We start from the raw sequence: 26,704 nt of genomic DNA, 5'->3' as shown, positions 1-26,704 counted from the left end.
AGATGCTATATGCCAAATTTAGTTGAAATTGGTTGAGCGGTTTCAGAGAAGAAGCTAAAAATGTTCAAATGTTAACGCACATCCCACGACGCACGCCGACGGACAAAAACGGATAGCAATAGGTCACCTGAGTGACTCAGGTGACCTAATAAAAAACAAAAATCGCTGTAATTAGCACTTTTTAAAAAATATCATAATACTAATACATTTTTAAAATTTAAAGTGCTAATTTCAGTATTTAGAAAAAAAAATAATGAGAGTATTCAGACACACCTACAAAAACACTATACACTCATCCTGAAACCAAGCACCTACGGTAAGAACCACATGGCATCAATAGACGAATTGATTTCGTAATATCATTAGCATAGAAAGATGCAAATCAAGGTACTTATACCTATTGACTGAAAAAATGATACGTTTGAACAAGTTTACAGAATTCCAGTCTTGACTAAACGCAGATGCTCAAAAAAAAAAGGGGGGGGGGGCTTGGAATGGTATATACAACATGTAGTTAGATATCAAGTGTGTTATGGCATGGTGACTTCACAGGACAATCACTGTCAGTCAGCAATAACAATTGAGTATCAATGTTTTAATAGATCAAAATGAACCATTATCACCATCTGCTCAAGTTTTCAGACTTTCCTGTCTGTTACATGTAGTAATGGATAAACAGTCAATATTTCTTGCAATTCCAAGCATACAATTTTTTTTTTTTAAACTGTATTTCATCCCTCAAACAAAACAGCAAATACCCCTCTCCCAATATGCCAATGAATAACCAATACACATGCATTTTAGGTGTACATGTGGTACATGTCAACCTATTGAATGTCCAGACAAAAGGTTTTGCTGTCAAGAATGTGACAAAACAAAAGCTAAAATTAATGAGGGAAGCAAACAGACCAATCAGGATTTTATTTGTATAACATCCCATCTTGGATTTCAAAGTGTTTGTTTGGATCCATGGGTTCTAGAAACAGCCTATTATGCTTACCGACAAGAATGGGGAAGAATACAGAAACCCCAGCATCAGTGAGTGTCGTCTTAAAAAATAAAACCATACCATGAAATACATATTATAAAAGAAACATTCAACCATGGTTAAATATCAAACACATTTTATATATTAAAGCACAATCTTTACAAAAAAATGTGTAACATTTTAGGAAGTTTCGATATGTGGCTTATCGTCAATTAGTAAGATGGTGTTGGGGTTTCCTGGGAAAGAACAACCATACTCCTTTACCAGCCTCTGTAATGTCACGCATTAGAAATGCATTTCCTGCAAATGATGGACAATACAAAAACTTTGAGTGGCCAAATAAATAGAAACCTCGGTAAGGTCATTCTAACAATTAAGCGTTCAAACCCCCAAAAAACTGTCTAATGCAGCATTTCTCAACAAGTTCTTACAACTTGTCAGACCTTAAAGGCAATAAAATACATGTACATACTGGTTTTGGTACTCAACAACAAGATGTTTCTTCATGCCTTGTGCACAAAGTTTCTACGGAATTCTCATTAGGTGAAAATATAAGTTTACAATTTTATGTGGCTGTAACAATAAAGTATAACAATAAAGCATAATTAATAGACACAAATAAATGTTTCAAGTGTCATCTGTTATATCTGGACACAAACATCTCCACTGCTTCTGCCTTGTCCGGTTGATCTGCATTTGTGGATAGACAGTTGGGTACCCTAGCACGTAGCTTATTGATGGAATCTCGTAGTTGGCTTGGCCCTTGTATATATCGATCTACCAATTCTTGTTGGAGATGCATGGCATAATCTGAAATACAGAGTTTTTCAGCTAACTGTTTCTTTCAACAACGATTCTTTTGAAAATATCAGGTGATATAGTAGCTGAACACAACAATGAGGACTCTTTTATCATTATATGAAAATAACATTTGAATATTTAAGATCAACTGAAAGTTTCAATAATATGATCCCATACCATAAGTAGGCTTAGTTTTGTCAGGACGTACAACAGCTTGTCCTTTCCTTCCTTTCGGGTATCTGATTGTGAAGCAAGCTTCACCTTGTCTGTTGAACATTTGGTCATGATCAGAGTTCTCATTATAATGGAGTCCAGCCAAGAAGAGTCTGGTTATTTTTAAAAAGAAAAAAAAATCACAAATTAATTAAAGCACATAGTGTCTGTTTTGGTTTGTGCGGGCCAATGATCAGCAATTCAAAATATTAGAAAGTGCCAGTTGGCTTTAAAACAGTAATGTTCATCATATGGCTACTTAGATGTTAGAATGTGCTAGAGTTATTTTTACTCACCAACATAACATTCCAAGATAAGAAAAGGCTGTATTCTTGGGAGCAAAATGGAGTATCAAGCTATGAAAAGCCTCCAAGGAAGATGTCTGCTCCTGACTGGAAAGTCTTGAAATGTCTTTTAAGAGGGTCTTGTTTAAAAGAATCTTTTCCAATTGTTCAAAGGCTTTGCTTGCTAAAAATTAATATATATATATATATATATATATATATATATATATATATATATATATATATATATATATATATATATATATATATATATCTATATATATATATATATCTATATATATATCTATATATATCTTACATTTGCATTTGTGATTTATATATATATATATATTTCTTAAATTTGCATTTGTGATTTATTTTGGATGACTGACTCAAATTTCTACAGAATGATTAAAATACGTTAAAAAAGATGTTAAATTTGAATAGGCATAATAAATAATACTTGGATTAAGCCACTCAATCTCCCGCTCATCATCTTCTTCCAGGGGATCATGAAAACAACTTTGGAAAAGAGCATTCGGGTGGTTGGTGTGGATGTTTTGCACATAACCGACTCCCACTTGGCAACAATCAAATCCCCATTGTTATCTGGTGTAGAACCTACGGACCAATACATATGATTGGTGATGGACTGCTTCCATTTACCAACAATATCACAATCCTTGACCTTTGCTAAAGCTTCCAGTTTTTTCCCTGTGCCTATACAAATTTAATTCATATGTTGAACTCGCAGGATATAATTTCAAATATATACCTGAATGTAAATTTTTCCACTTGAATGTTTAATATTTAAATATATCCATACTGTTCGCTTTAATTTTTCTTCATTTATAAGTACAGGTACTTACCCTTGGCAACATGCCAGATGTCATAGAAGTGGTTTGTTCCATCAAGGTTTTCCTTTATCCACTTGTTATTCTGTCTGTGTCTGTCTGTAATAAGGGTGTCTAACTGCAACCCCTCATCCTTCAAAAATCTAATGCTTCTTTTTAACCCTTCATGCTCACACCATGAACTATTTGGAACTTCATTGCTCTGTGGAAAAAATAGAACAAATATGAGACATGTATTCTAATACACCCTTCAATAATTTTTTCCTTCTATATGTATCATGAATAATGGAGGAAACATGATTTTTTTGTTCTTACTTGTAAAAAAATAAACATTATCCAAAAAAAATAGCAATAACTATTCTCTAGTCCTTCCAAAACACTTAACAGGAAAATCATGCATAACTTAGATAAACATACCTGATTAAGATATACATGTGATAAACATACCTGATTGAGATATACATGTAGCTGTTCCAGAAAATAAAAGTGAACAAAAACAAGTCTAAAAAAAAAAACAAACAGAGGTTTTAGTATCATGCCAAAACCTCTTCAACACAAACAGTATGCACCAAAAACTTTCAGCACAAGCCCATTCAGGCTAGTGATGGCAAAACTTTACTAGCCAGAACAAATAACTTTTTACATCCCCCCTCCCCCCCCCCCCAAAAAAAAAAAAAAAAAAAAATTAGGATAAGTTTTAATTCATTCAGTTTAATCAATGATGCTCAATAGTATATTCAATTTCAACAATTCTTTGATTTTTTTCATATTTAACAACTGAATCTATGCTGAAGCTATTTTAGCACATACATTTTATTTGAAAGTGAGATATGGCCATCAAGTTTTCAATTTGATATGAGCCTTCTGTACATATTACTAATTATGGACATTCTAATTCTGTCTTTCACCGATAGAAAATTTTAGAAACCCTTCCTAGAATTAAATAAACAATTTATTCAATGCATATGCATTGTTTTCAATAGAAATAAAAATTTATCTGGAAAGATTTAAGCATTGGATTGACATGTCAAGTTTGTGCCACCAAAAAATTTTAAAGCAACAGCTCAAATTATAAATAAGAAATTAAACAAAATAAATTCAAAATATCAAAATTTTATCTTCTAAACTAAAACAAAGGATAAATAAAGAATAAATCAACATAACATATAAAAGTACCTGCACTTGTTGAATGTCTAGAACTTTGTTGATCTTGGTTTCAATGAAAGTGAATGCACCATATTTAGCACAAAGACCAGGGCTGTCCGAGCGTCCATCACCAGCAAGCACCAACCCTCTGTTCTGTGATTCAAGTCGGCAATGATAGAAATTTGTGCCTGCCTCCAATGAAGCACAACTGTTGGTAGAACATACTGTTGTTGATGCCTAAAAATAAAGTTCGTATTAAAATACTGTAAAAGGTACCAACATGCACAATTGAAATTCTATGTATTTCTAAATTTTGAACTTCCAGGATATGCCTAACAACTTAGAACTGGACTGATTGTGAAATGCTATACCCCCCCCCCTCCACATTTAATTGATAAATCAATAATCACCTTGGTGAATGACCCAGATTAGACATTGACTATAAACCAATCAAGTTTCTAATATATTGAAAAAATAATACTTACCTAAAAAATGTAACTGCGTCCAAAACAAGCCATATTCAACAACTTGAACATTAGCAGGCACTTGCTACTAAGACTACCAGAATATAACATGGAACCCAAAAGAAGAAGATTTCCAGCTGGCATTTTTCTAATATAAGGTTGACTGGCCCAATTATTGACAAATTTACACGCAGAGCACTTCTGCACTATATGAATGCAAGTTCCAACTCTCTTATCAACAACACCACAAACTGGAAAATGACATCTTGGGCAAAACTGAAAGAGCTGTAGAAGTTGCCACTTGAATACTAAAAACTTTTCCTCTAGATGACAAGCTTCCGGCTCCTCCACTGGCATTTCTTCAGTACTACAAAATTTAAAACATACCATTGGACTTATCTGATGTTGCATCAAGCAGCTCTAGCAAGATTTGAAACCAGTAATCACAGAATTTTTTTGAAATCATAAAAATGCCAAACACATCACTTGGTATTTACACGATATTCTAAAAATTCCCAAAATTAAAATTAAAACAAAAGTGTTTGTAAAACACCTTGTCCCCAGTGATAAAAAGGTTCCATGGAAGCAAATATGACATTTGATTACCATCAATGACATTGTCTCTTTACTGACAATGACCTCTGACCTTTCTCATGATCAAATATGATGTCTCTGTCTTGTATAGCTTAAAAGAAATATACAAAGTTGCAAACAGAAAGACAGAGACAGACCTTCAAATCTAGCAACCTAAAAATAAATAACTACAAAAGCTGTTTAAAGGCTAGTAGCAAAAATTCTTGTTATTTTGTGAAGCAGTGGGCATTGTAGTTGAAGTTTTAAAATCAGCTTTACATACAGGTGTATGGATACTTACTTTACATCATTTTGTGTAATGTCAAGAGTGGAGCTGTCAGGAGTGAAACAACTTTCCTTTTCAGTGTTGGAATTTTGGTTTGTGGTCTTCTCAAAGATACCATTTTCCATAAAATCCTCCATTTCAGTATGTTCCGTCTCCCCACACTGAATGCCAACATCACAAGTTTCACACTTCTCAAACATGTCTACCTGAATACCTTAAAAGGAATGTAATGCTTTATATTTCCAATAATATCAAAAACTGGATCCAATCAACTCTTAAATATGAGAATATAAAAAAGTCTTTTACTACTATACAAATGTGCAGGCCATTACTACTACAGTGCGGACTCGTTATTACGGTGACGGTTTTATAAGATAGAACACTTATTACGTTGTAAATTCAAAGCACAAAACCATTTCTTAACAAATCTATACAAAATAGAACTGTTTATTACGATGTCCTAAAATGCCGGGACTCGGTATTACGATGTAAAAATTCTGTCCAAATTTTTTTTTCACCCCGTGTTTATTCAGTGTTGATCGACTGTAGGCACTTAAGAAGACGCTAAATAAACATTGAAACACCTGTGCTCTGACAGAGTGTTAACTTGCAGGGCCGTTAGGTGATTAGTGACGCTTGACTGCACACACCTTGACTGTTCTAGCGAGGTCAGCAGAATTGGAGATGTGTCAAAGCCATCGTTAAACAATTAAACTGTTTATTTATAAATGTAGTCTCTAGTTTATCTATCTCTATAAAGTTTATTTTATTTTTTTTTTACTGTGAATAATAAGTAAAATTTATTTATGAAATAAAGGATTACATTTCATCGTATGCATGTATGTTAAATACGTAATGTGTAATTTCGTTTGCAGTTAAACAGCAAAATTGACAGCTTGGGTATCAAACATAATTTTGGCAAAATTTGAACTCCACTAACGTTTTAACAGCTTGGATAGTGGCTTGGACTACCTCACAGGTGTCAGCAGAAATACAAATCGATAATTGCTGAACTGCTAATTGAACTCTGTTCAGTAATTTAAAAATTCAAATTTATTTTGACATTTAGCTTGTGTGTTCTCAAATCCTGTCCAGGAATATGCCTATCACACTGCCCACTTTCATCAGTTGTTCACTGCAGCTGTAAGCTCATTGAACACCCAAAACCGCCCAGTTTGGATTAATTGTTATTTACGTAGTAACGATTCGAAGACATTGAAAATTTTACGAACACGTTATCTAGACCAAAACGAAAGTAAAAGTAAAAGGAAATGGCGACAGATAAATGAAGATTGCCGAAGTTTTTATAAAAAATGTGCACATTTCTTTTAAAATGAAGGAAATAGAAGAAATAGCATCATGAAGATATCTATTCAAGATAAGTTATTAATAAATTATATGTATATAGCGTTTTAATGAAGAATTTGAACAGAAGAAGGAAACAAAAGGAGAAAAATACACCTCCTTATACAACAACAAGGTTTCAAAACGATGTTTTACTGGATTTTATTGGGAACTTTTATCACATTGCCCTCGGTATTACGATATTTTACCGTGACAAAATGAACATCGTAATAACGAGTCCGCACTGTACATATGTGCAGGCATTTTCCTACTCTTTCAAAGTAACAAGAGACCTATGGACCATGCCACCAGGGATTTTTTTACCCTTTGAATCCAGGGGCCGGGGCCGTCAAAATTGGGAAAAATAGCGATATTTTGGTTGAAATTGGGGAAAATATCTTCATACAAATAAATAGGAAAAAAGAAGCAAAAGTCAAATATTTAATCATTCTTCTTATTTTTTATAGTATGAAGCTGGCTTAAACCAGCTTTAGTGATATGAAATAATACTAGGCGCTGCTGAAGTTCAGAAGCTTAAAAATGGCAAAGCCGCAGCGTATGATAACATTGTAAACTAGAGCGAGCTCGTTGCAAAGCAACGAATAGGTCTTCCGTTGGAGCTGCGGAAGGAAGAAGTGACCTTGAGTCAAGGTCATGCCACATTCTAAAGTTATACATGTAAGCAATCTTGTAAGGGGAAGCAACTTACAATATTTCGCTAGGAAAAACTGTAAAGGAATGTACGTGACCTTGAACATTCCAAATGCCTTGCGTCAAACCATGACACACTCTCGTCATAAAACCCAATCTGTGTGTTACCGACTTGAAAAGTTCACAGTGACACGTCATGTTCTTTTAGTCCATACATACAGTCAAAACATCTTATCCTTAGTGACCTTGAACTTGAGTCAAGGCCATGTCACACTCTGCATGATACCAGCAATGTTTCACTAGTACAAATACGGTAGCGAAATTACAGTTTCTCTGTCAGTGACCTTGACTCGACCAAATGACCTTGCATCAAGGCCATAACACACACTGGTTAAAAGGAATCCCAGTCTGTGAGTTTCTGAATGGATAAGTTCAGCCATGTTTTTTCAGATCATACAGCGAGTCGGAACAATTTGTTAAGTTCAACATAATGATTAAAAAATTCATTGAGAATGTTTTATGCCCAGTTTGGATAAGTAGTAAAACGTGGAGATCGGTCCTTTGGATGAGACCGTTTAAGGTCTCGTGTCGGGGTAAGTGCTAGCATGAAAAGGATCTCTCATGCTATAAATTTTGAATTTACCGGGTGGCAGTAAATACTGACAACCGGTAAGTTCAAAATCTACAACATGACAGATCCATGGCCCTTGATTCTACCTCTGATTTCAAAAGATTTGCACTGTTCATGATTTGTATTGTTTGAATGGTCTTTTAAGCTTGAATGCTGCACAGGTGCTTGTGGACAGGACCCCCCCCCTCCCCAATATACACCCCGGGGTCCAAGAATATTTTTATTCGTCTTTTTCCATAAATTAATCTTCTAGTACACATTTACAATGTATTCCATATGAAAAATCCATAAAAATAACGTAGAATTAACGTTTTATTAAAAAATCATACCCGCGGTATTATGATATAGAGAAGGTAAGTCACTTCCATTTGTTAACACTGGACCCCTCTTGGATATCGGGCCTAAAATATCATATACATGTACCTACCACATGTCACCAAAATATGTTATTATATCTTGTTTCGGTAGATATTTTTGTCTTTAATCGTGCTATTTAAACGGAAGACCTTAAATAGTGTCTGTGGCTGTCACTATTTCGGTGTTTTTCAGAAACTTGATCGTAGAATTAGTCAAAGTCCACAACTGGACAATAAACTGATAAATCGGCTACAGTATATTATCTGTTCACAGAAACGACATATTGAAACTGGAAAAAAAAATAATCCAGAAGCAATTCATTTCATTGAAATTCTATCATGAATATTTTGTTTTAATCGATGGACCCGATAAATCAATAAACAAACCGAAGGAAAAACGTTGCACGTGCCGTAACATTCTGTACGTTTTTTTTTAATTTTACATTCTACTTATGTACATATATATTAAACAGAAACATAAATACCAAGCCAGTCGGCATTTAAAAAAAAGTAATAAAACATAATTTGATTTGATCTATTTTATTTCATTTAAACTCTATTAATTTGTTTTAAAAGTATGATTGATCTTTTTCCTTTTAATATACACTCAGGGTAAAAAAAAAAGTATATATTGACTCGCGTAACTTTCATGGTTGTAGTTACATTTGAAAATGAAAATAATGAAATAATGAAATGTTGAAGGGACTGGTGTGTTGTATGGCTAGACAACGCCTTGCACATGCAGAGAAATTTACCACAGGTACTCTAGGACAGGTGTGAAACCCCTAGGGCATGCCGTTTCCTGCTCTTGCTCTGCTAATCCCTATACACAGGAAATGATCGCGACTAATACTTAATACACATAGAAACAGAATATATTCATGAAAACTTGGCATTGATTTTTTTTTTTTTGAGTATTATTGAGAATAATAAGTTTTAGTGATATACCCCCCCCCCCCCCCCTGCTTTAATTGTTTTGTGAAGTTCATCACCATGCACATTCCATCTTCTGTAATTGGAGAAATGTTTAAATTAAAAACAAACCACTGTTTACAAAAGAAGTAAATATCAAGGGGAAAAAAATTGTTATATTTTATTGATATCTTTTATAACGTTCACGCGCCCACTCACTGCAAAACGGTCACCATCGAATATTACAGCTTTCCGGTCATTCGACAATTTCAGGGAAATGCTTGCACATTAATACAGTAAAGTGAAATTATTTAAATGAATTATATTGTTCTAAATTTGGTAAAAAAAAAAAAAAAAAAAAAAAAAAAAAAAAAAAAAACATGAACAGTATATAGATATATTTTTTTCCTCATAGGAATGCTGAAAACTGTTAATCGGAACTCGCACTGACTATTGTTTAGCACGTGTATGTAACATTGCAGTTCGCATATAATTTGAAAAGAGAAGTTATTAGAACTTATATTTCCGACATTTAAATTTGTCACGTTAAACTCTCAAATGACTCAGCTTATAAATAGTTTTCTTGATACTATTTAAAAAAAGATGTCGCTTTAGTATTGATATATAACTTATCAAAATTAATAAATAATAAATAAAATTTAAAAAAAAACGATTAAATATATTCTGCTTTACAATTTTTTTTTGTTCATTCATTATTTTCACCTTTTGCGAAATAAAAGAAAATACTTTCATAAATATATATACACTGTGGGATCTTAATTTGTTTTTTTTTTAAAGAGGGAATTTCGCAAAATTCCTGTTCGGGGAGATAACTCCCGTTTGTTTACGATACTAGTTGATCGATGATTTAACCGCAGCGGGGACAGGTAGGTGATGAATTTCCCGCGGAGGGAACGCGGTTTACCTGTCTCACCTGGCCAAATCCCGCGTTGTGTTTATACCGCGACGGGGCGCGGGAAATACGGGATCCGCGTTGCCTGTACTGTACATGTATAGTCAATCAGATTAGAAATACAGCGACTATCAGAATTTCGGGCCGTAAAAAAGATCTGATTTTGATTAGATTTCAGGTGTAGGCGAATGTGTGTATACTGAGGGGTTAGTTAATTCATTCAAGATTTATTATATTGTTCGTTTGGACGAAGGCTTCATAAAAAATATACACACTGCTTGTACAGGTACACATCAATGAATGTTCAGATTAATTCAAAAATCGGCGGACATTAATTTATTTTAGTTATCTAAATGCAATGTTATTTCCAGAGACATTTATATTTTCTGTTTTTGTCTCGGATTTTTCTTTTCTGTGATTTACCGGTTTACAAAGGCCTGTGTTTTAACAGCTGTTCATAAACGCTGTCAATTAATATATGATCAGAGAAAACGAGACATCTCCCGGTAATTCATTTCTTATGGAAAATATATGGATTGACATCTTAGTATTTACCTGTGTAATTACGATGTTACAAACCGTGACGATGACTGGCCAGGAGGACTACCCGTTATGAAAACAACTCATGATCAACTCAGCGGACCTATAATTGACTTTAATATATGCTGTAAATCAATAAAATCATTTCAGTTTAACCGATATTTTATTGCAAAGATAATGGGAAAAAAAAGACTTGGGATTTAGAATTTTTCTGAATTTCAAACGCTCGATATGCATATATTTGGGGCGCTCTTGCATATTCACTTATAAAACGTGCATGTTCTGTACTTGCATGCGTGTACATTGTATGTATCCGTAAAACCTTAAGAGAGCTGATAAATGTGTTCTGATTTTCAGAAAAAATAATGGGAACCTATAAATAATTACATGTTTATCATTTTATTCGCATACAATAACAAGTTTAGTAGAAAAAAATAATTTGTTCAAGGTTAGGTGTCTAATAAATTTGTAATATTCAAATACAGTTACGCATGTATGTCTCATTCTACATATTTTGGAGGCGCGTGTGAATTTGGGATTTTGTATTTCCATACGCTCGATATGCATATATTTGGGGCGCTCTGTATATATACAGTTGTACATTTTAAGGGCGTCGACAAAAGAACGTATATTAGATTACATACATGTACATTTAAGTTTCAAAAGTTCCATTACTAGTAGGAATTAATTAAGGTTACATATTTTGAATTTTATTACGAATAAAACAGACAATTAACTCGATATCGAGAAATAAATTGTTTATAAAAATAACTATGCAACTTTCCTGTAATTCAGCGAATAAAATATTAAATAAAATGCACTAGCGATTTAATCAAAGATATTATGAAATAATCTGAAAGATTCAACACATTTATCCACTCATGACTTAGTTTACAAAATGAATTTGGAATGGCCATTCTCTGATTTGTTTTGTGTATGACTAGGTCGCTGGATCACACACGCCGATTGATCCCCGGTGACCTCCTTTGCCACGCGGTATCGAGGGAGATGTTACATAATTGTAAACACACAAGGTGAATGTAAAAGGCGCACACTTAATGCCTGTAAATAGTCTATGCTTCAAAGTTATGTTTTATTTTCTCAGTATATTGTTTGTTTTTATATGATAAGAAGAAAAGGTTATCTTTTCCCCCCTTTTTTTAGTAGACTGGTTTATTCGACTTTGAATAAAATGAAATAAAACGAAAAGTTGTCAAAAAATAACTTGGAAATAAAGCACAAAACACTTCAAGAACCTTATTCTAAAGAATATTAGCATCTAATGTAGCCAGATTTATTATTTATAGTAAGTTTATTTTAGTTACACGCATGAAGAGCTCTCGTTTACTTGCTTAATGAAAACAGTTACCTGTATATGGGTCAAGCTTCTGGCGCATTTAAAACACAAGACTCGAACAAAATAACATTTTCATGAAATCAATAAGATGTTAAAGAACAACTTATTTAACGACAGTTATTTCGAAATATTTACCGTTTTTGAGTTATAAAGCAAAAACTTTAAAGGGCTCCAGATCCCTAATTTGAGGGGCCAGCCCCTTTTTAGTGGTGTCAAATGAAAGGCCTTGAAATTGTGCACAACTTTTATTCTACATGTCTTATCAAAATATTTTTAATTTTAAAGATACAAAGGAAAATATGTCTAAATTTTCGCTCTTTTAGGCGTTCTAAATTTTGACCCCTAATTAACGCCATTTTGAATACAGAAATCGAAAAACAAAAACCGATGTGCACAACTTCAATCCTTCTATTATCTAAATTCGGTAGAATTTCTGCTCCAGCTTTTGTAGTCTCGGAGCCTTTGTCTGGAAATGAAGCCTAATAAATTTTCATTTAAAGGGCAATAACTCAAAAGCGGAAGTGACTTTTTGAACTCTTTGACAGCATTCTGATAGAGTTTTGTAACGTCTATAAACTTTGCAAATTTGAGCAAAATCCGTTGAGAAATGAGCGAGATATGAGGTCTCAAAGTTGGCGTCTAGGAAAAAGAAGAAAAAAAAAAGAATAATAATCTTAACCATCAGAATCAGTAGAAGGTCTTCCGTTGGAACGGAAGACCTTAATGAACATATTTATACGTTGTCATCTTTTTTACCTTTCTGTAAGAAGTTCTTTAAGATAAAATTTGAGAGTGGGTTTGTTCCAGATGATGGGTTAATCTGTATTATTTGACAAATTTATAAGAATAAGAGTGATTCAACCCAGCCTGCCTGAAAATTACCGTCCTAGGCAAACTGGAGAGACTGACATGATGCACGATTATTTATTAAAGAGGCTGGGGGGTTATGGCCATTTTTAGACTATATTGATCTCCTTTAGAAGAAGAGTTCCATATGAAGATATAGAAAATGATCAAGTTTTAAAACTAAAATTTTTGAAATTTTTCTTTGCCAAATGATAATTGACAGCTTAAGATATCATATCCAAAAAATTAAGTTAAATCTGGTGGTTAATTTGTGGTTAATTTGTTGACCCCCCAGCCTCCTTAAATAACGATCCCGACTTTAATTTTTAAACATCGATCCCGCTTTAAAAAGTATGCATACAAACATCCGTAGTATTCCGAATAACTTCTCAGAACTCCTCGGATGGATCGTACATCGCACATGGAGAACATAAACACTTTTTTGTCATTATTTTATTTTAATAATTTACAACTTAATACTTTTTTTCATATTGGGAATTTTTAGGTATAATTTTGGGAAAAACATACACTTTTCGGCATTGGGAATGGGCCCGAATTTCGGCCCCGGAGAGACCCTAAAAAAATCCCTGGCCACTTACCTTTGTCATCATGACCCTGTCATTTTGATTTTCAAAAGAATTCTTTCCCAACTCCACTTTATAAAATTTTGATCTCATGATATGGGACTCTTCCATTTAATCCCCCCCCCCCCCCCAATTAAGACAGACAATAGACCAACACCCTTGGCTCTGTGATCTAATAAAAATTGTTTCAATATTTGATATCGTGATTACTTAACTTAATGGAACTCTTTCGCGGTGGAGGTAGGAAACGTCTATTACCTGGGGGCAATGTGCTATTGCATACAATGCAAGATCTAGCATTGTGGATTTTTAAAGGGTAGATATGAAACAAGTCCTGGTGAAATATTTTGTGGAACATTTGCTGAACCACGCTAATAATTTCATGAGAACCTAGTCCAAATGTTTTACATTTTTATTGATACTTTTTCACTAAGCCGACTCATCTAATTAAATTCAACTATTTCTTTCTGATAATAGTTACTTTTGGAAGCTGATAAAATAAAACTCTAAACATTCCAATTCGACAACCTACTATTTGAAGTTCAACCCTTTGCAATACATTGTACTTTCGGCATACTAATTATTTGAACCATTCGATTGTCACTAGCGTAAGTACTTCATGCCCCGAAAATCTCGTGAGATTTAGAGTTTCTCAACTTCGCCGCAGAAGAGTGGCATTACGATAGGTAACTGGGAGGTAATCACGAAATTAAGTATTAAACATCCAGAACAACTTGACTGACTGAAAACTATAAAAAAATATTTTCAAAAATCTTCCAAAGACAACACACTACAATACCTATACTTCTGTAGCTCTCTCTTTTTAATCCCAACTGTGTTCCCCTTGACTGTTTCTTGGGTGGGTCACTATCAGGAAGGATTTCATCTGTACAAGTAGCCTATAAAGTTTTGTTTAAAGTCAATTAAAATAAATTCAAAAATTGCAGCATGAAACCAGCAAAAATGGTTTGAAGAAATGAAGCTGATTATTATATTCTGTCAATACTTTAAAGTTAATTCTACAAAAGAAAAACTTTATTAAGAAAGTTGTTTTTGCATTTTTTCTATTTAATATATATATCAAGAACTCACTGTATCCTGTGCTTTATCTGACTCAAGTGAACACATAACTTGATGTGGTATGTTATTCAGAACCTGTAAATGAGCCTGTAAATGGTGCAATTCTTTAGTAACAGAATAAGGTTAGAGCTCGTAAAAAGGTATACACCATGATATGAATATGGCAGACAAATTTCCTTGAAGAATCGTGTTCAGCTTTAGGTTTCAAAATGTCCAAATGTGATAAAGTTTCTCAATTACATTTGGTATATGATTTACCTGCAGACATGAAAACATACTTACTATGTCACCTGTAACAGTTGCCTCAGCATTCAATAAATCATCTTCTCTGACTTCATCTTTTTCTGATGAGCTTAAGGAAATCTAAAATGAACAATCAAAAACACTAAACATATACTTCTATTGTTTCATGTTAGTTCTCATGAATGCAGTAAACCAGTATATTACTGCATCAGCATTCAAAATTTGTCATTTTGGCTATGATGCACTCCAATATTAAAACTTTACCAACATCAAACAGCATATTAAAACAAGAAGTCTGTGAGCAAATGCTCACTAGATATACCCCCGCTCTGATGTTAGTATATCCTCTTATGTTGACATAGAATTCGTACAAAAATGAATCCCACCATATAACATGCCTAAACAGAGTATGCTAAAATTTCAAGCATCTGTGATGAGCAATTGCTGAGAAAACTGCGAAGAAAATTTGGTACAGACACACAGACAGACAGACAGAAACACAAGGGTGAAACAGTATACACCCCTCTCCTTCGGAGCGGGGTATAATAATCTTTCATTACCAACGGCATGACAATATCTACTCATGACTGTCCAATAATAATATTGAATGTATGTCTTTCTTCCCTTTCTCTTTTAAAACTAATAAAAACACAACATATCACCCATCCACCCCGTATAAAGTATCAAGGTATATACATATAAATTCTTTTTACTAGATCTATAGTTAGAATAACCTGTGTCCATGGACAGGCTTTACCGATTATTGATAAAGCGGATCCATGCGAGAAGATCATTTCCAATTTCAAAACTCCATCTATTTTACATGTATCTTTCACTTTATCTATTTTTTCTATTGCATATACAATCAATCAAGTGCACTTACTGCGGAAGCACCTGCTTGTGACAACCTTTCAACCACAGTTTCAGCATGTTCAGTATGTCCAGTAGTGCCATCAAACAACTGTTTAAAAAAATCAGTCATTACTAAACTTCAAGTTTTCTAACTAAAATATATGAACCCCCATTATGTTTTTATATGCCTATGTATTTTCCATTCATTGCAGTGGATATGATCTTAATTAGGGTCCCAGTGACAAGAATATTAAACCGTGTGAACATTTATCTGTTTAACCAACATTTTAAAACTTACCCTATATATTTTGAGGTTTTGTATAGCACGTCAGCGGTGTTCAGGCTTTGACAATGAGGGGGAATGGATGGTTGGCACAGCCCCGGGCCTGAGTGTTAACTTTTTCTTGAAACCACTCCGCCACTGTTGGTATCCCTCAAAATCTGATGGGGCTATACAATCTCTCACCAGAGGGCGTATTACGCTCCGTGTAAGCGGAGCGCGCCCTCTGGTGAGAGATTGGGGGCTATAAAGGATTTACAGTCAACTCGTACCCAAACCGACTCGTACCCAAACCGAGTCGTACCCAAGGAGTCAACTCGTACCCAAAACTGTTACTTACATATACAGTGTATATTATATACAAAGACATGTACTATAGATTATTTAATAGTATACACATAATTCGTCTGTGCTGATGGTAATTGCATAAATCATGCTTGATCTACATACATGTATATATCTATATATGCCAAGTTGAATTTTTCAAACAAATTTAATTTAATGGACCGTTTCACAGTAACTGCAGTACTGCTCTTTTGCAGGGCAAAATGATAAATTTTGGTGAAATATGACGTAAAAGTAATTGTGAAATATACGTCATTTAATTATCTCTCAACAAAAACTTCGCCAAACGTTATTATTTTGCCCTGCAAAAGAGTAGTACTGCAGTTACTGTGAAAGGGCTAATTGTCATTATTTTATAAAATATAAGTAGTGTAACTAAATTGGAATAATAAATCAGATATCTTTATGAAAATATCTCAAAAAGTGAAATATTTTCATTATTAATTTTATTTTATGACTTCAATTTTGGGTACGAGTTGACTCTTTGGGTACGACTCCGTTTGCGTACGAGTCGGAATGAGTATGAGTTGACTGGATACCCTATAGAAGGTATCACACCGGTAATTGACCAATCAAAATGAACTTAGTCAATTGTAGTTCCATACATAATAAAGAAATATTTTTTTTATTGTGAGAAATTTTGTATTTTCCCTTATTCTATTTTTACATTTTTGGTATCTGTGCTTAGGATATTTTATGTACTTTGTAAAATATTAAAGGTTTTTGACAGGAACTATTTCTTTCGGGGCATAGGAGGCCACTTCCTGGGGTGCACACAGGATGTTTATAAACACATTGAATACACGTGGTTTTGAGGGTATTCCTGTTTGCGGATGGAAAAAATCAGAAAATGCCGTGTAGGTACCCTATTTTTTGGTGTCAGCTGATGTGACTGGTAACGTTTAACACTTCCTGCTAAATATTTTTTCATGAATTCGAATACCTGATTTTTAATGATTTTTTATTCTATATAGAATTACATAGTGAAAACAATTACCGGTGTGATACCTTGAAGGTGATCGTGTAAAATCATCTACCCCCATATTAAAGGCAGTTTTAATTTTATGAAGGCATATTTCAACAAAATATGTCATTTTATGAACTTTCTGTGTGAAAGCACACATTTTTAAATTTAGAAGCAGGGTTGACATTAATTTATACAGATTTCTATGTAAAATACTAATAATATGTTATGTTTCACCCTCAAAACTCCAAATTATGACTTTCAAAGTAAGATTATGCATCTGACATGTAGAAAGAAGTTAGAAAATGTTGGTTTTTTATTTTAGATGACTTTAAACTCTGTGCACCACCTGACCGCAGTCAATTATAGTGTATTCAGACTTTGCCGTGAAAGCACTTTAGGCTGATCTTTTCAAGAAAAGACTAATTCTGGGTTTGCGAATGAGTTTTCAACAAAAGCGACAACTGCGATAAAATGTGAAGAAGTAAAACATGTTTTTAAAAAGTGTTAAATTTTACAGAGACTGGGTTTACTTTCATTTTATTCACCTTAAGTGATTCATTTATTACTGGAGTGGAGGAATAGAAATAATGAAATGAGTTAAATTTGTCTAATAAAAGTAATGTACAAACAAAATTTATGAAGAATTTGTCAAAAATAAGAAGCTTATGACCAAAAATGCATAAATACTGTCAGGGCATGAGAGTGAATACTTATTCTGAGTCCCAACCATGCATCACACATATAGTACAGAATGTCACTTAGCACCATGGTATGCCTGTTATGGTTCTCTAGACTTTTTCCATGCTTTCGCAGCTGACATTCAAGATTTTTCCGTTTGCCGGAGAATGTTTTTTGTCATTTTACCACTTTTATGTAGGTGTTGACCCTCTCTTTTAAATTAAGTCTCAGTCAGGATGTTTATTTTAGCATGATTTGTTAAGCACAATAATGTACTGAAATATTAATAAATTACAAATTAAAGTGATGAAGAAATTTGACATATTTACACAATCAAAATATCAGAATAACCATAATTCAGCTAATAATGTGCCCTGTTCTTCTTTTGTCACTTCCTATATATTTTTTCAGCAGTTTTTGTACACCCACCCACCTCCAAGAATCATGGAGGATGGCCTGATATTAGTTTCTTTGTTGCATTTATTCACATTTAAAAGTGTTAAGACCCATAAAAATGTTTAAGATTTATATTTTTAAATTTAAATGTTGAATTTTTATGTAAATTTGGTGAAACAAAAAGCTGTAATCTTGAATTAATCATGCAAATTCATCAAACACCTTTGAAATTCCTGAGTAATTCAATGAAAAGAGGATAATTATGTATGTTCAATTGGAATTTCATGGCTAATTTGTGTCTGCAGAGAAAGCCAGTTACATAAATCACAACAATAAATTACATCTGAATTGTTTTCTCCATTTTCTTATCATCAAAGCAAGTTTAATGGAGTGTCAGAGCTGTCCAGAACCTCCCCAGATGCTGATATCATTTGGACTGCCCTGTGTTACAACACAGCTTTTAGATAAACTTCTGCATAGCAGGTTGTAGACAAGTACCTAGGCTTTATTTGGAACATAAATTGACCAGATGCAGATTTTATTATCAGCCTAATATTTAACAATTTCTGTAAATTCTGTCATTCTTAGGAGGGTAAAATGCAATTTTGTTATGTAATAATTGCATAATGGTCTCAGACTTGTGAATTATTTTTTGTTTGTTGTGAAGAACAGTGCATATACTCTCCACGGATACAAAATTGGTTGCCAGGCTTAGTCTATTAAGGATGAAATTCTGCTTCAAAATATGCACAAAAATCTTCTGTCAGAGTGCTCAGTGTGTATTCTTGACTGCTGTGGAGTAAGGGAGATAAATGCATCATATCTCCAGCAATAATGGGAATTAGATCCCCAGACTTCAGGATGTTAGTGACAGTTATTTAAGAAATCTCAGGTGCAAAAATGAAAAAAATCTGACAACTTCATAGGTCCTTCAAGGTATCACACCGGTAATTGACCAATCAAAATGAACTTAGTCAATTGTAGTTCCATACATAATAAAGAAATATTTTTTTTATTGTGAGAAATTTTGTATTTTCCCTTATTCTATTTTTACATTTTTGGTATCTGTGCTTAGGATATTTTATGTACTTTGTAAAATATTAAAGGTTTTTGACAGGAACTATTTCTTTCGGGGCATAGGAGGCCACTTCCTGGGGTGCACACAGGATGTTTATAAACACATTGAATACACGTGGTTTTGAGGGTATTCCTGTTTGCGGATGGAAAAAATCAGAAAATGCCGTGTAGGTACCCTATTTTTTGGTGTCAGCTGATGTGACTGGTAACGTTTAACACTTCCTGCTAAATATTTTTTCATGAATTCGAATACCTGATTTTTAATGATTTTTTATTCTATATAGAATTACATAGTGAAAACAATTACCGGTGTGATACCTTGAAGGTGATCGTGTAAAATCATCTACCCCCATATTAAAGGCAGTTTTAATTTTATGAAGGCATATTTCAACAAAATATGTCATTTTATGAACTTTCTGTGTGAAAGCACACATTTTTAAATTTAGAAGCAGGGTTGACATTAATTTATACAGATTTCTATGTAAAATACTAATAATATGTTATGTTTCACCCTCAAAACTCCAAATTATGACTTTCAAAGTAAGATTATGCATCTGACATGTAGAAAGAAGTTAGAAAATGTTGGTTTTTTATTTTAGATGACTTTAAACTCTGTGCACCACCTGACCGCAGTCAATTATAGTGTATTCAGACTTTGCCGTGAAAGCACTTTAGGCTGATCTTTTCAAGAAAAGACTAATTCTGGGTTTGCGAATGAGTTTTCAACAAAAGCGACAACTGCGATAAAATGTGAAGAAGTAAAACATGTTTTTAAAAAGTGTTAAATTTTACAGAGACTGGGTTTACTTTCATTTTATTCACCTTAAGTGATTCATTTATTACTGGAGTGGAGGAATAGAAATAATGAAATGAGTTAAATTTGTCTAATAAAAGTAATGTACAAACAAAATTTATGAAGAATTTGTCAAAAATAAGAAGCTTATGACCAAAAATGCATAAATACTGTCAGGGCATGAGAGTGAATACTTATTCTGAGTCCCAACCATGCATCACACATATAGTACAGAATGTCACTTAGCACCATGGTATGCCTGTTATGGTTCTCTAGACTTTTTCCATGCTTTCGCAGCTGACATTCAAGATTTTTCCGTTTGCCGGAGAATGTTTTTTGTCATTTTACCACTTTTATGTAGGTGTTGACCCTCTCTTTTAAATTAAGTCTCAGTCAGGATGTTTATTTTAGCATGATTTGTTAAGCACAATAATGTACTGAAATATTAATAAATTACAAATTAAAGTGATGAAGAAATTTGACATATTTACACAATCAAAATATCAGAATAACCATAATTCAGCTAATAATGTGCCCTGTTCTTCTTTTGTCACTTCCTATATATTTTTTCAGCAGTTTTTGTACACCCACCCACCTCCAAGAATCATGGAGGATGGCCTGATATTAGTTTCTTTGTTGCATTTATTCACATTTAAAAGTGTTAAGACCCATAAAAATGTTTAAGATTTATATTTTTAAATTTAAATGTTGAATTTTTATGTAAATTTGGTGAAACAAAAAGCTGTAATCTTGAATTAATCATGCAAATTCATCAAACACCTTTGAAATTCCTGAGTAATTCAATGAAAAGAGGATAATTATGTATGTTCAATTGGAATTTCATGGCTAATTTGTGTCTGCAGAGAAAGCCAGTTACATAAATCACAACAATAAATTACATCTGAATTGTTTTCTCCATTTTCTTATCATCAAAGCAAGTTTAATGGAGTGTCAGAGCTGTCCAGAACCTCCCCAGATGCTGATATCATTTGGACTGCCCTGTGTTACAACACAGCTTTTAGATAAACTTCTGCATAGCAGGTTGTAGACAAGTACCTAGGCTTTATTTGGAACATAAATTGACCAGATGCAGATTTTATTATCAGCCTAATATTTAACAATTTCTGTAAATTCTGTCATTCTTAGGAGGGTAAAATGCAATTTTGTTATGTAATAATTGCATAATGGTCTCAGACTTGTGAATTATTTTTTGTTTGTTGTGAAGAACAGTGCATATACTCTCCACGGATACAAAATTGGTTGCCAGGCTTAGTCTATTAAGGATGAAATTCTGCTTCAAAATATGCACAAAAATCTTCTGTCAGAGTGCTCAGTGTGTATTCTTGACTGCTGTGGAGTAAGGGAGATAAATGCATCATATCTCCAGCAATAATGGGAATTAGATCCCCAGACTTCAGGATGTTAGTGACAGTTATTTAAGAAATCTCAGGTGCAAAAATGAAAAAAATCTGACAACTTCATAGGTCCTTCAAGGTATCACACCGGTAATTGACCAATCAAAATGAACTTAGTCAATTGTAGTTCCATACATAATAAAGAAATATTTTTTTTATTGTGAGAAATTTTGTATTTTCCCTTATTCTATTTTTACATTTTTGGTATCTGTGCTTAGGATATTTTATGTACTTTGTAAAATATTAAAGGTTTTTGACAGGAACTATTTCTTTCGGGGCATAGGAGGCCACTTCCTGGGGTGCACACAGGATGTTTATAAACACATTGAATACACGTGGTTTTGAGGGTATTCCTGTTTGCGGATGGAAAAAATCAGAAAATGCCGTGTAGGTACCCTATTTTTTGGTGTCAGCTGATGTGACTGGTAACGTTTAACACTTCCTGCTAAATATTTTTTCATGAATTCGAATACCTGATTTTTAATGATTTTTTATTCTATATAGAATTACATAGTGAAAACAATTACCGGTGTGATACCTTGAAGGTGATCGTGTAAAATCATCTACCCCCATATTAAAGGCAGTTTTAATTTTATGAAGGCATATTTCAACAAAATATGTCATTTTATGAACTTTCTGTGTGAAAGCACACATTTTTAAATTTAGAAGCAGGGTTGACATTAATTTATACAGATTTCTATGTAAAATACTAATAATATGTTATGTTTCACCCTCAAAACTCCAAATTATGACTTTCAAAGTAAGATTATGCATCTGACATGTAGAAAGAAGTTAGAAAATGTTGGTTTTTTATTTTAGATGACTTTAAACTCTGTGCACCACCTGACCGCAGTCAATTATAGTGTATTCAGACTTTGCCGTGAAAGCACTTTAGGCTGATCTTTTCAAGAAAAGACTAATTCTGGGTTTGCGAATGAGTTTTCAACAAAAGCGACAACTGCGATAAAATGTGAAGAAGTAAAACATGTTTTTAAAAAGTGTTAAATTTTACAGAGACTGGGTTTACTTTCATTTTATTCACCTTAAGTGATTCATTTATTACTGGAGTGGAGGAATAGAAATAATGAAATGAGTTAAATTTGTCTAATAAAAGTAATGTACAAACAAAATTTATGAAGAATTTGTCAAAAATAAGAAGCTTATGACCAAAAATGCATAAATACTGTCAGGGCATGAGAGTGAATACTTATTCTGAGTCCCAACCATGCATCACACATATAGTACAGAATGTCACTTAGCACCATGGTATGCCTGTTATGGTTCTCTAGACTTTTTCCATGCTTTCGCAGCTGACATTCAAGATTTTTCCGTTTGCCGGAGAATGTTTTTTGTCATTTTACCACTTTTATGTAGGTGTTGACCCTCTCTTTTAAATTAAGTCTCAGTCAGGATGTTTATTTTAGCATGATTTGTTAAGCACAATAATGTACTGAAATATTAATAAATTACAAATTAAAGTGATGAAGAAATTTGACATATTTACACAATCAAAATATCAGAATAACCATAATTCAGCTAATAATGTGCCCTGTTCTTCTTTTGTCACTTCCTATATATTTTTTCAGCAGTTTTTGTACACCCACCCACCTCCAAGAATCATGGAGGATGGCCTGATATTAGTTTCTTTGTTGCATTTATTCACATTTAAAAGTGTTAAGACCCATAAAAATGTTTAAGATTTATATTTTTAAATTTAAATGTTGAATTTTTATGTAAATTTGGTGAAACAAAAAGCTGTAATCTTGAATTAATCATGCAAATTCATCAAACACCTTTGAAATTCCTGAGTAATTCAATGAAAAGAGGATAATTATGTATGTTCAATTGGAATTTCATGGCTAATTTGTGTCTGCAGAGAAAGCCAGTTACATAAATCACAACAATAAATTACATCTGAATTGTTTTCTCCATTTTCTTATCATCAAAGCAAGTTTAATGGAGTGTCAGAGCTGTCCAGAACCTCCCCAGATGCTGATATCATTTGGACTGCCCTGTGTTACAACACAGCTTTTAGATAAACTTCTGCATAGCAGGTTGTAGACAAGTACCTAGGCTTTATTTGGAACATAAATTGACCAGATGCAGATTTTATTATCAGCCTAATATTTAACAATTTCTGTAAATTCTGTCATTCTTAGGAGGGTAAAATGCAATTTTGTTATGTAATAATTGCATAATGGTCTCAGACTTGTGAATTATTTTTTGTTTGTTGTGAAGAACAGTGCATATACTCTCCACGGATACAAAATTGGTTGCCAGGCTTAGTCTATTAAGGATGAAATTCTGCTTCAAAATATGCACAAAAATCTTCTGTCAGAGTGCTCATTGTGTATTCTTGACTGCTGTGGAGTAAGGGAGATAAATGCATCATATCTCCAGCAATAATGGGAATTAGATCCCCAGACTTCAGGATGTTAGTGACAGTTATTTAAGAAATCTCAGGTGCAAAAATGAAAAAAATCTGACAACTTCATAGGTCCTTCAAGGTATCACACCGGTAATTGACCAATCAAAATGAACTTAGTCAATTGTAGTTCCATACATAATAAAGAAATATTTTTTTTATTGTGAGAAATTTTGTATTTTCCCTTATTCTATTTTTACATTTTTGGTATCTGTGCTTAGGATATTTTATGTACTTTGTAAAATATTAAAGGTTTTTGACAGGAACTATTTCTTTCGGGGCATAGGAGGCCACTTCCTGGGGTGCACACAGGATGTTTATAAACACATTGAATACACGTGGTTTTGAGGGTATTCCTGTTTGCGGATGGAAAAAATCAGAAAATGCCGTGTAGGTACCCTATTTTTTGGTGTCAGCTGATGTGACTGGTAACGTTTAACACTTCCTGCTAAATATTTTTTCATGAATTCGAATACCTGATTTTTAATGATTTTTTATTCTATATAGAATTACATAGTGAAAACAATTACCGGTGTGATACCTTGAAGGTGATCGTGTAAAATCATCTACCCCCATATTAAAGGCAGTTTTAATTTTATGAAGGCATATTTCAACAAAATATGTCATTTTATGAACTTTCTGTGTGAAAGCACACATTTTTAAATTTAGAAGCAGGGTTGACATTAATTTATACAGATTTCTATGTAAAATACTAATAATATGTTATGTTTCACCCTCAAAACTCCAAATTATGACTTTCAAAGTAAGATTATGCATCTGACATGTAGAAAGAAGTTAGAAAATGTTGGTTTTTTATTTTAGATGACTTTAAACTCTGTGCACCACCTGACCGCAGTCAATTATAGTGTATTCAGACTTTGCCGTGAAAGCACTTTAGGCTGATCTTTTCAAGAAAAGACTAATTCTGGGTTTGCGAATGAGTTTTCAACAAAAGCGACAACTGCGATAAAATGTGAAGAAGTAAAACATGTTTTTAAAAAGTGTTAAATTTTACAGAGACTGGGTTTACTTTCATTTTATTCACCTTAAGTGATTCATTTATTACTGGAGTGGAGGAATAGAAATAATGAAATGAGTTAAATTTGTCTAATAAAAGTAATGTACAAACAAAATTTATGAAGAATTTGTCAAAAATAAGAAGCTTATGACCAAAAATGCATAAATACTGTCAGGGCATGAGAGTGAATACTTATTCTGAGTCCCAACCATGCATCACACATATAGTACAGAATGTCACTTAGCACCATGGTATGCCTGTTATGGTTCTCTAGACTTTTTCCATGCTTTCGCAGCTGACATTCAAGATTTTTCCGTTTGCCGGAGAATGTTTTTTGTCATTTTACCACTTTTATGTAGGTGTTGACCCTCTCTTTTAAATTAAGTCTCAGTCAGGATGTTTATTTTAGCATGATTTGTTAAGCACAATAATGTACTGAAATATTAATAAATTACAAATTAAAGTGATGAAGAAATTTGACATATTTACACAATCAAAATATCAGAATAACCATAATTCAGCTAATAATGTGCCCTGTTCTTCTTTTGTCACTTCCTATATATTTTTTCAGCAGTTTTTGTACACCCACCCACCTCCAAGAATCATGGAGGATGGCCTGATATTAGTTTCTTTGTTGCATTTATTCACATTTAAAAGTGTTAAGACCCATAAAAATGTTTAAGATTTATATTTTTAAATTTAAATGTTGAATTTTTATGTAAATTTGGTGAAACAAAAAGCTGTAATCTTGAATTAATCATGCAAATTCATCAAACACCTTTGAAATTCCTGAGTAATTCAATGAAAAGAGGATAATTATGTATGTTCAATTGGAATTTCATGGCTAATTTGTGTCTGCAGAGAAAGCCAGTTACATAAATCACAACAATAAATTACATCTGAATTGTTTTCTCCATTTTCTTATCATCAAAGCAAGTTTAATGGAGTGTCAGAGCTGTCCAGAACCTCCCCAGATGCTGATATCATTTGGACTGCCCTGTGTTACAACACAGCTTTTCGATAAACTTCTGCATAGCAGGTTGTAGACAAGTACCTAGGCTTTATTTGGAACATAAATTGACCAGATGCAGATTTTATTATCAGCCTAATATTTAACAATTTCTGTAAATTCTGTCATTCTTAGGAGGGTAAAATGCAATTTTGTTATGTAATAATTGCATAATGGTCTCAGACTTGTGAATTATTTTTTGTTTGTTGTGAAGAACAGTGCATATACTCTCCACGGATACAAAATTGGTTGCCAGGCTTAGTCTATTAAGGATGAAATTCTGCTTCAAAATATGCACAAAAATCTTCTGTCAGAGTGCTCAGTGTGTATTCTTGACTGCTGTGGAGTAAGGGAGATAAATGCATCATATCTCCAGCAATAAT

General features: G+C 33.2%; 1 protein-coding gene and 1 long non-coding RNA gene across 2 annotated transcripts; both read right to left on the bottom strand.

Moving 5' to 3' along the window:
* Positions 1 to 1,102: 1,102 nt before the first annotated feature.
* On the bottom strand, positions 1,103 to 5,734 carry LOC133203984 (uncharacterized). Its single transcript, XM_061339773.1, has 8 exons — positions 5,625 to 5,734; positions 5,003 to 5,117; positions 4,317 to 4,523; positions 3,156 to 3,342; positions 2,750 to 3,006; positions 2,299 to 2,470; positions 1,967 to 2,115; positions 1,103 to 1,798 (listed from the first exon to the last, which is right to left on the bottom strand). Exons 1-6 carry the CDS (start codon positions 5,732 to 5,734, stop codon positions 2,432 to 2,434), a joined length of 915 nt encoding a protein of 304 aa, XP_061195757.1. The 3' UTR covers positions 1,103 to 1,798; positions 1,967 to 2,115; positions 2,299 to 2,431.
* A 6-nt stretch (positions 5,735 to 5,740) lies between these two features.
* LOC133203859 (uncharacterized) lies at positions 5,741 to 17,036 on the bottom strand. Its single transcript, XR_009723485.1, has 6 exons — positions 16,217 to 17,036; positions 15,950 to 16,027; positions 15,106 to 15,186; positions 14,836 to 14,910; positions 14,543 to 14,642; positions 5,741 to 5,815 (listed from the first exon to the last, which is right to left on the bottom strand). It is a non-coding gene; the product is annotated as an uncharacterized LOC133203859 (long non-coding RNA).
* Between the last annotated feature and the right edge of the window lie 9,668 nt (positions 17,037 to 26,704).

This window comes from Saccostrea echinata, unplaced genomic scaffold (genome assembly GCF_033153115.1).
Source record: "Saccostrea echinata isolate AGI-Se365-2 ecotype Australia unplaced genomic scaffold, CSIRO_AGI_Sech_v1 ptg000052l, whole genome shotgun sequence".
Classification (NCBI taxonomy): Eukaryota; Metazoa; Mollusca; class Bivalvia; order Ostreida; family Ostreidae; genus Saccostrea; species Saccostrea echinata.
The sequence above is the reverse complement of the archived record's forward strand: the minus strand, read 5'-3'. Positions and strand labels throughout refer to the sequence as shown.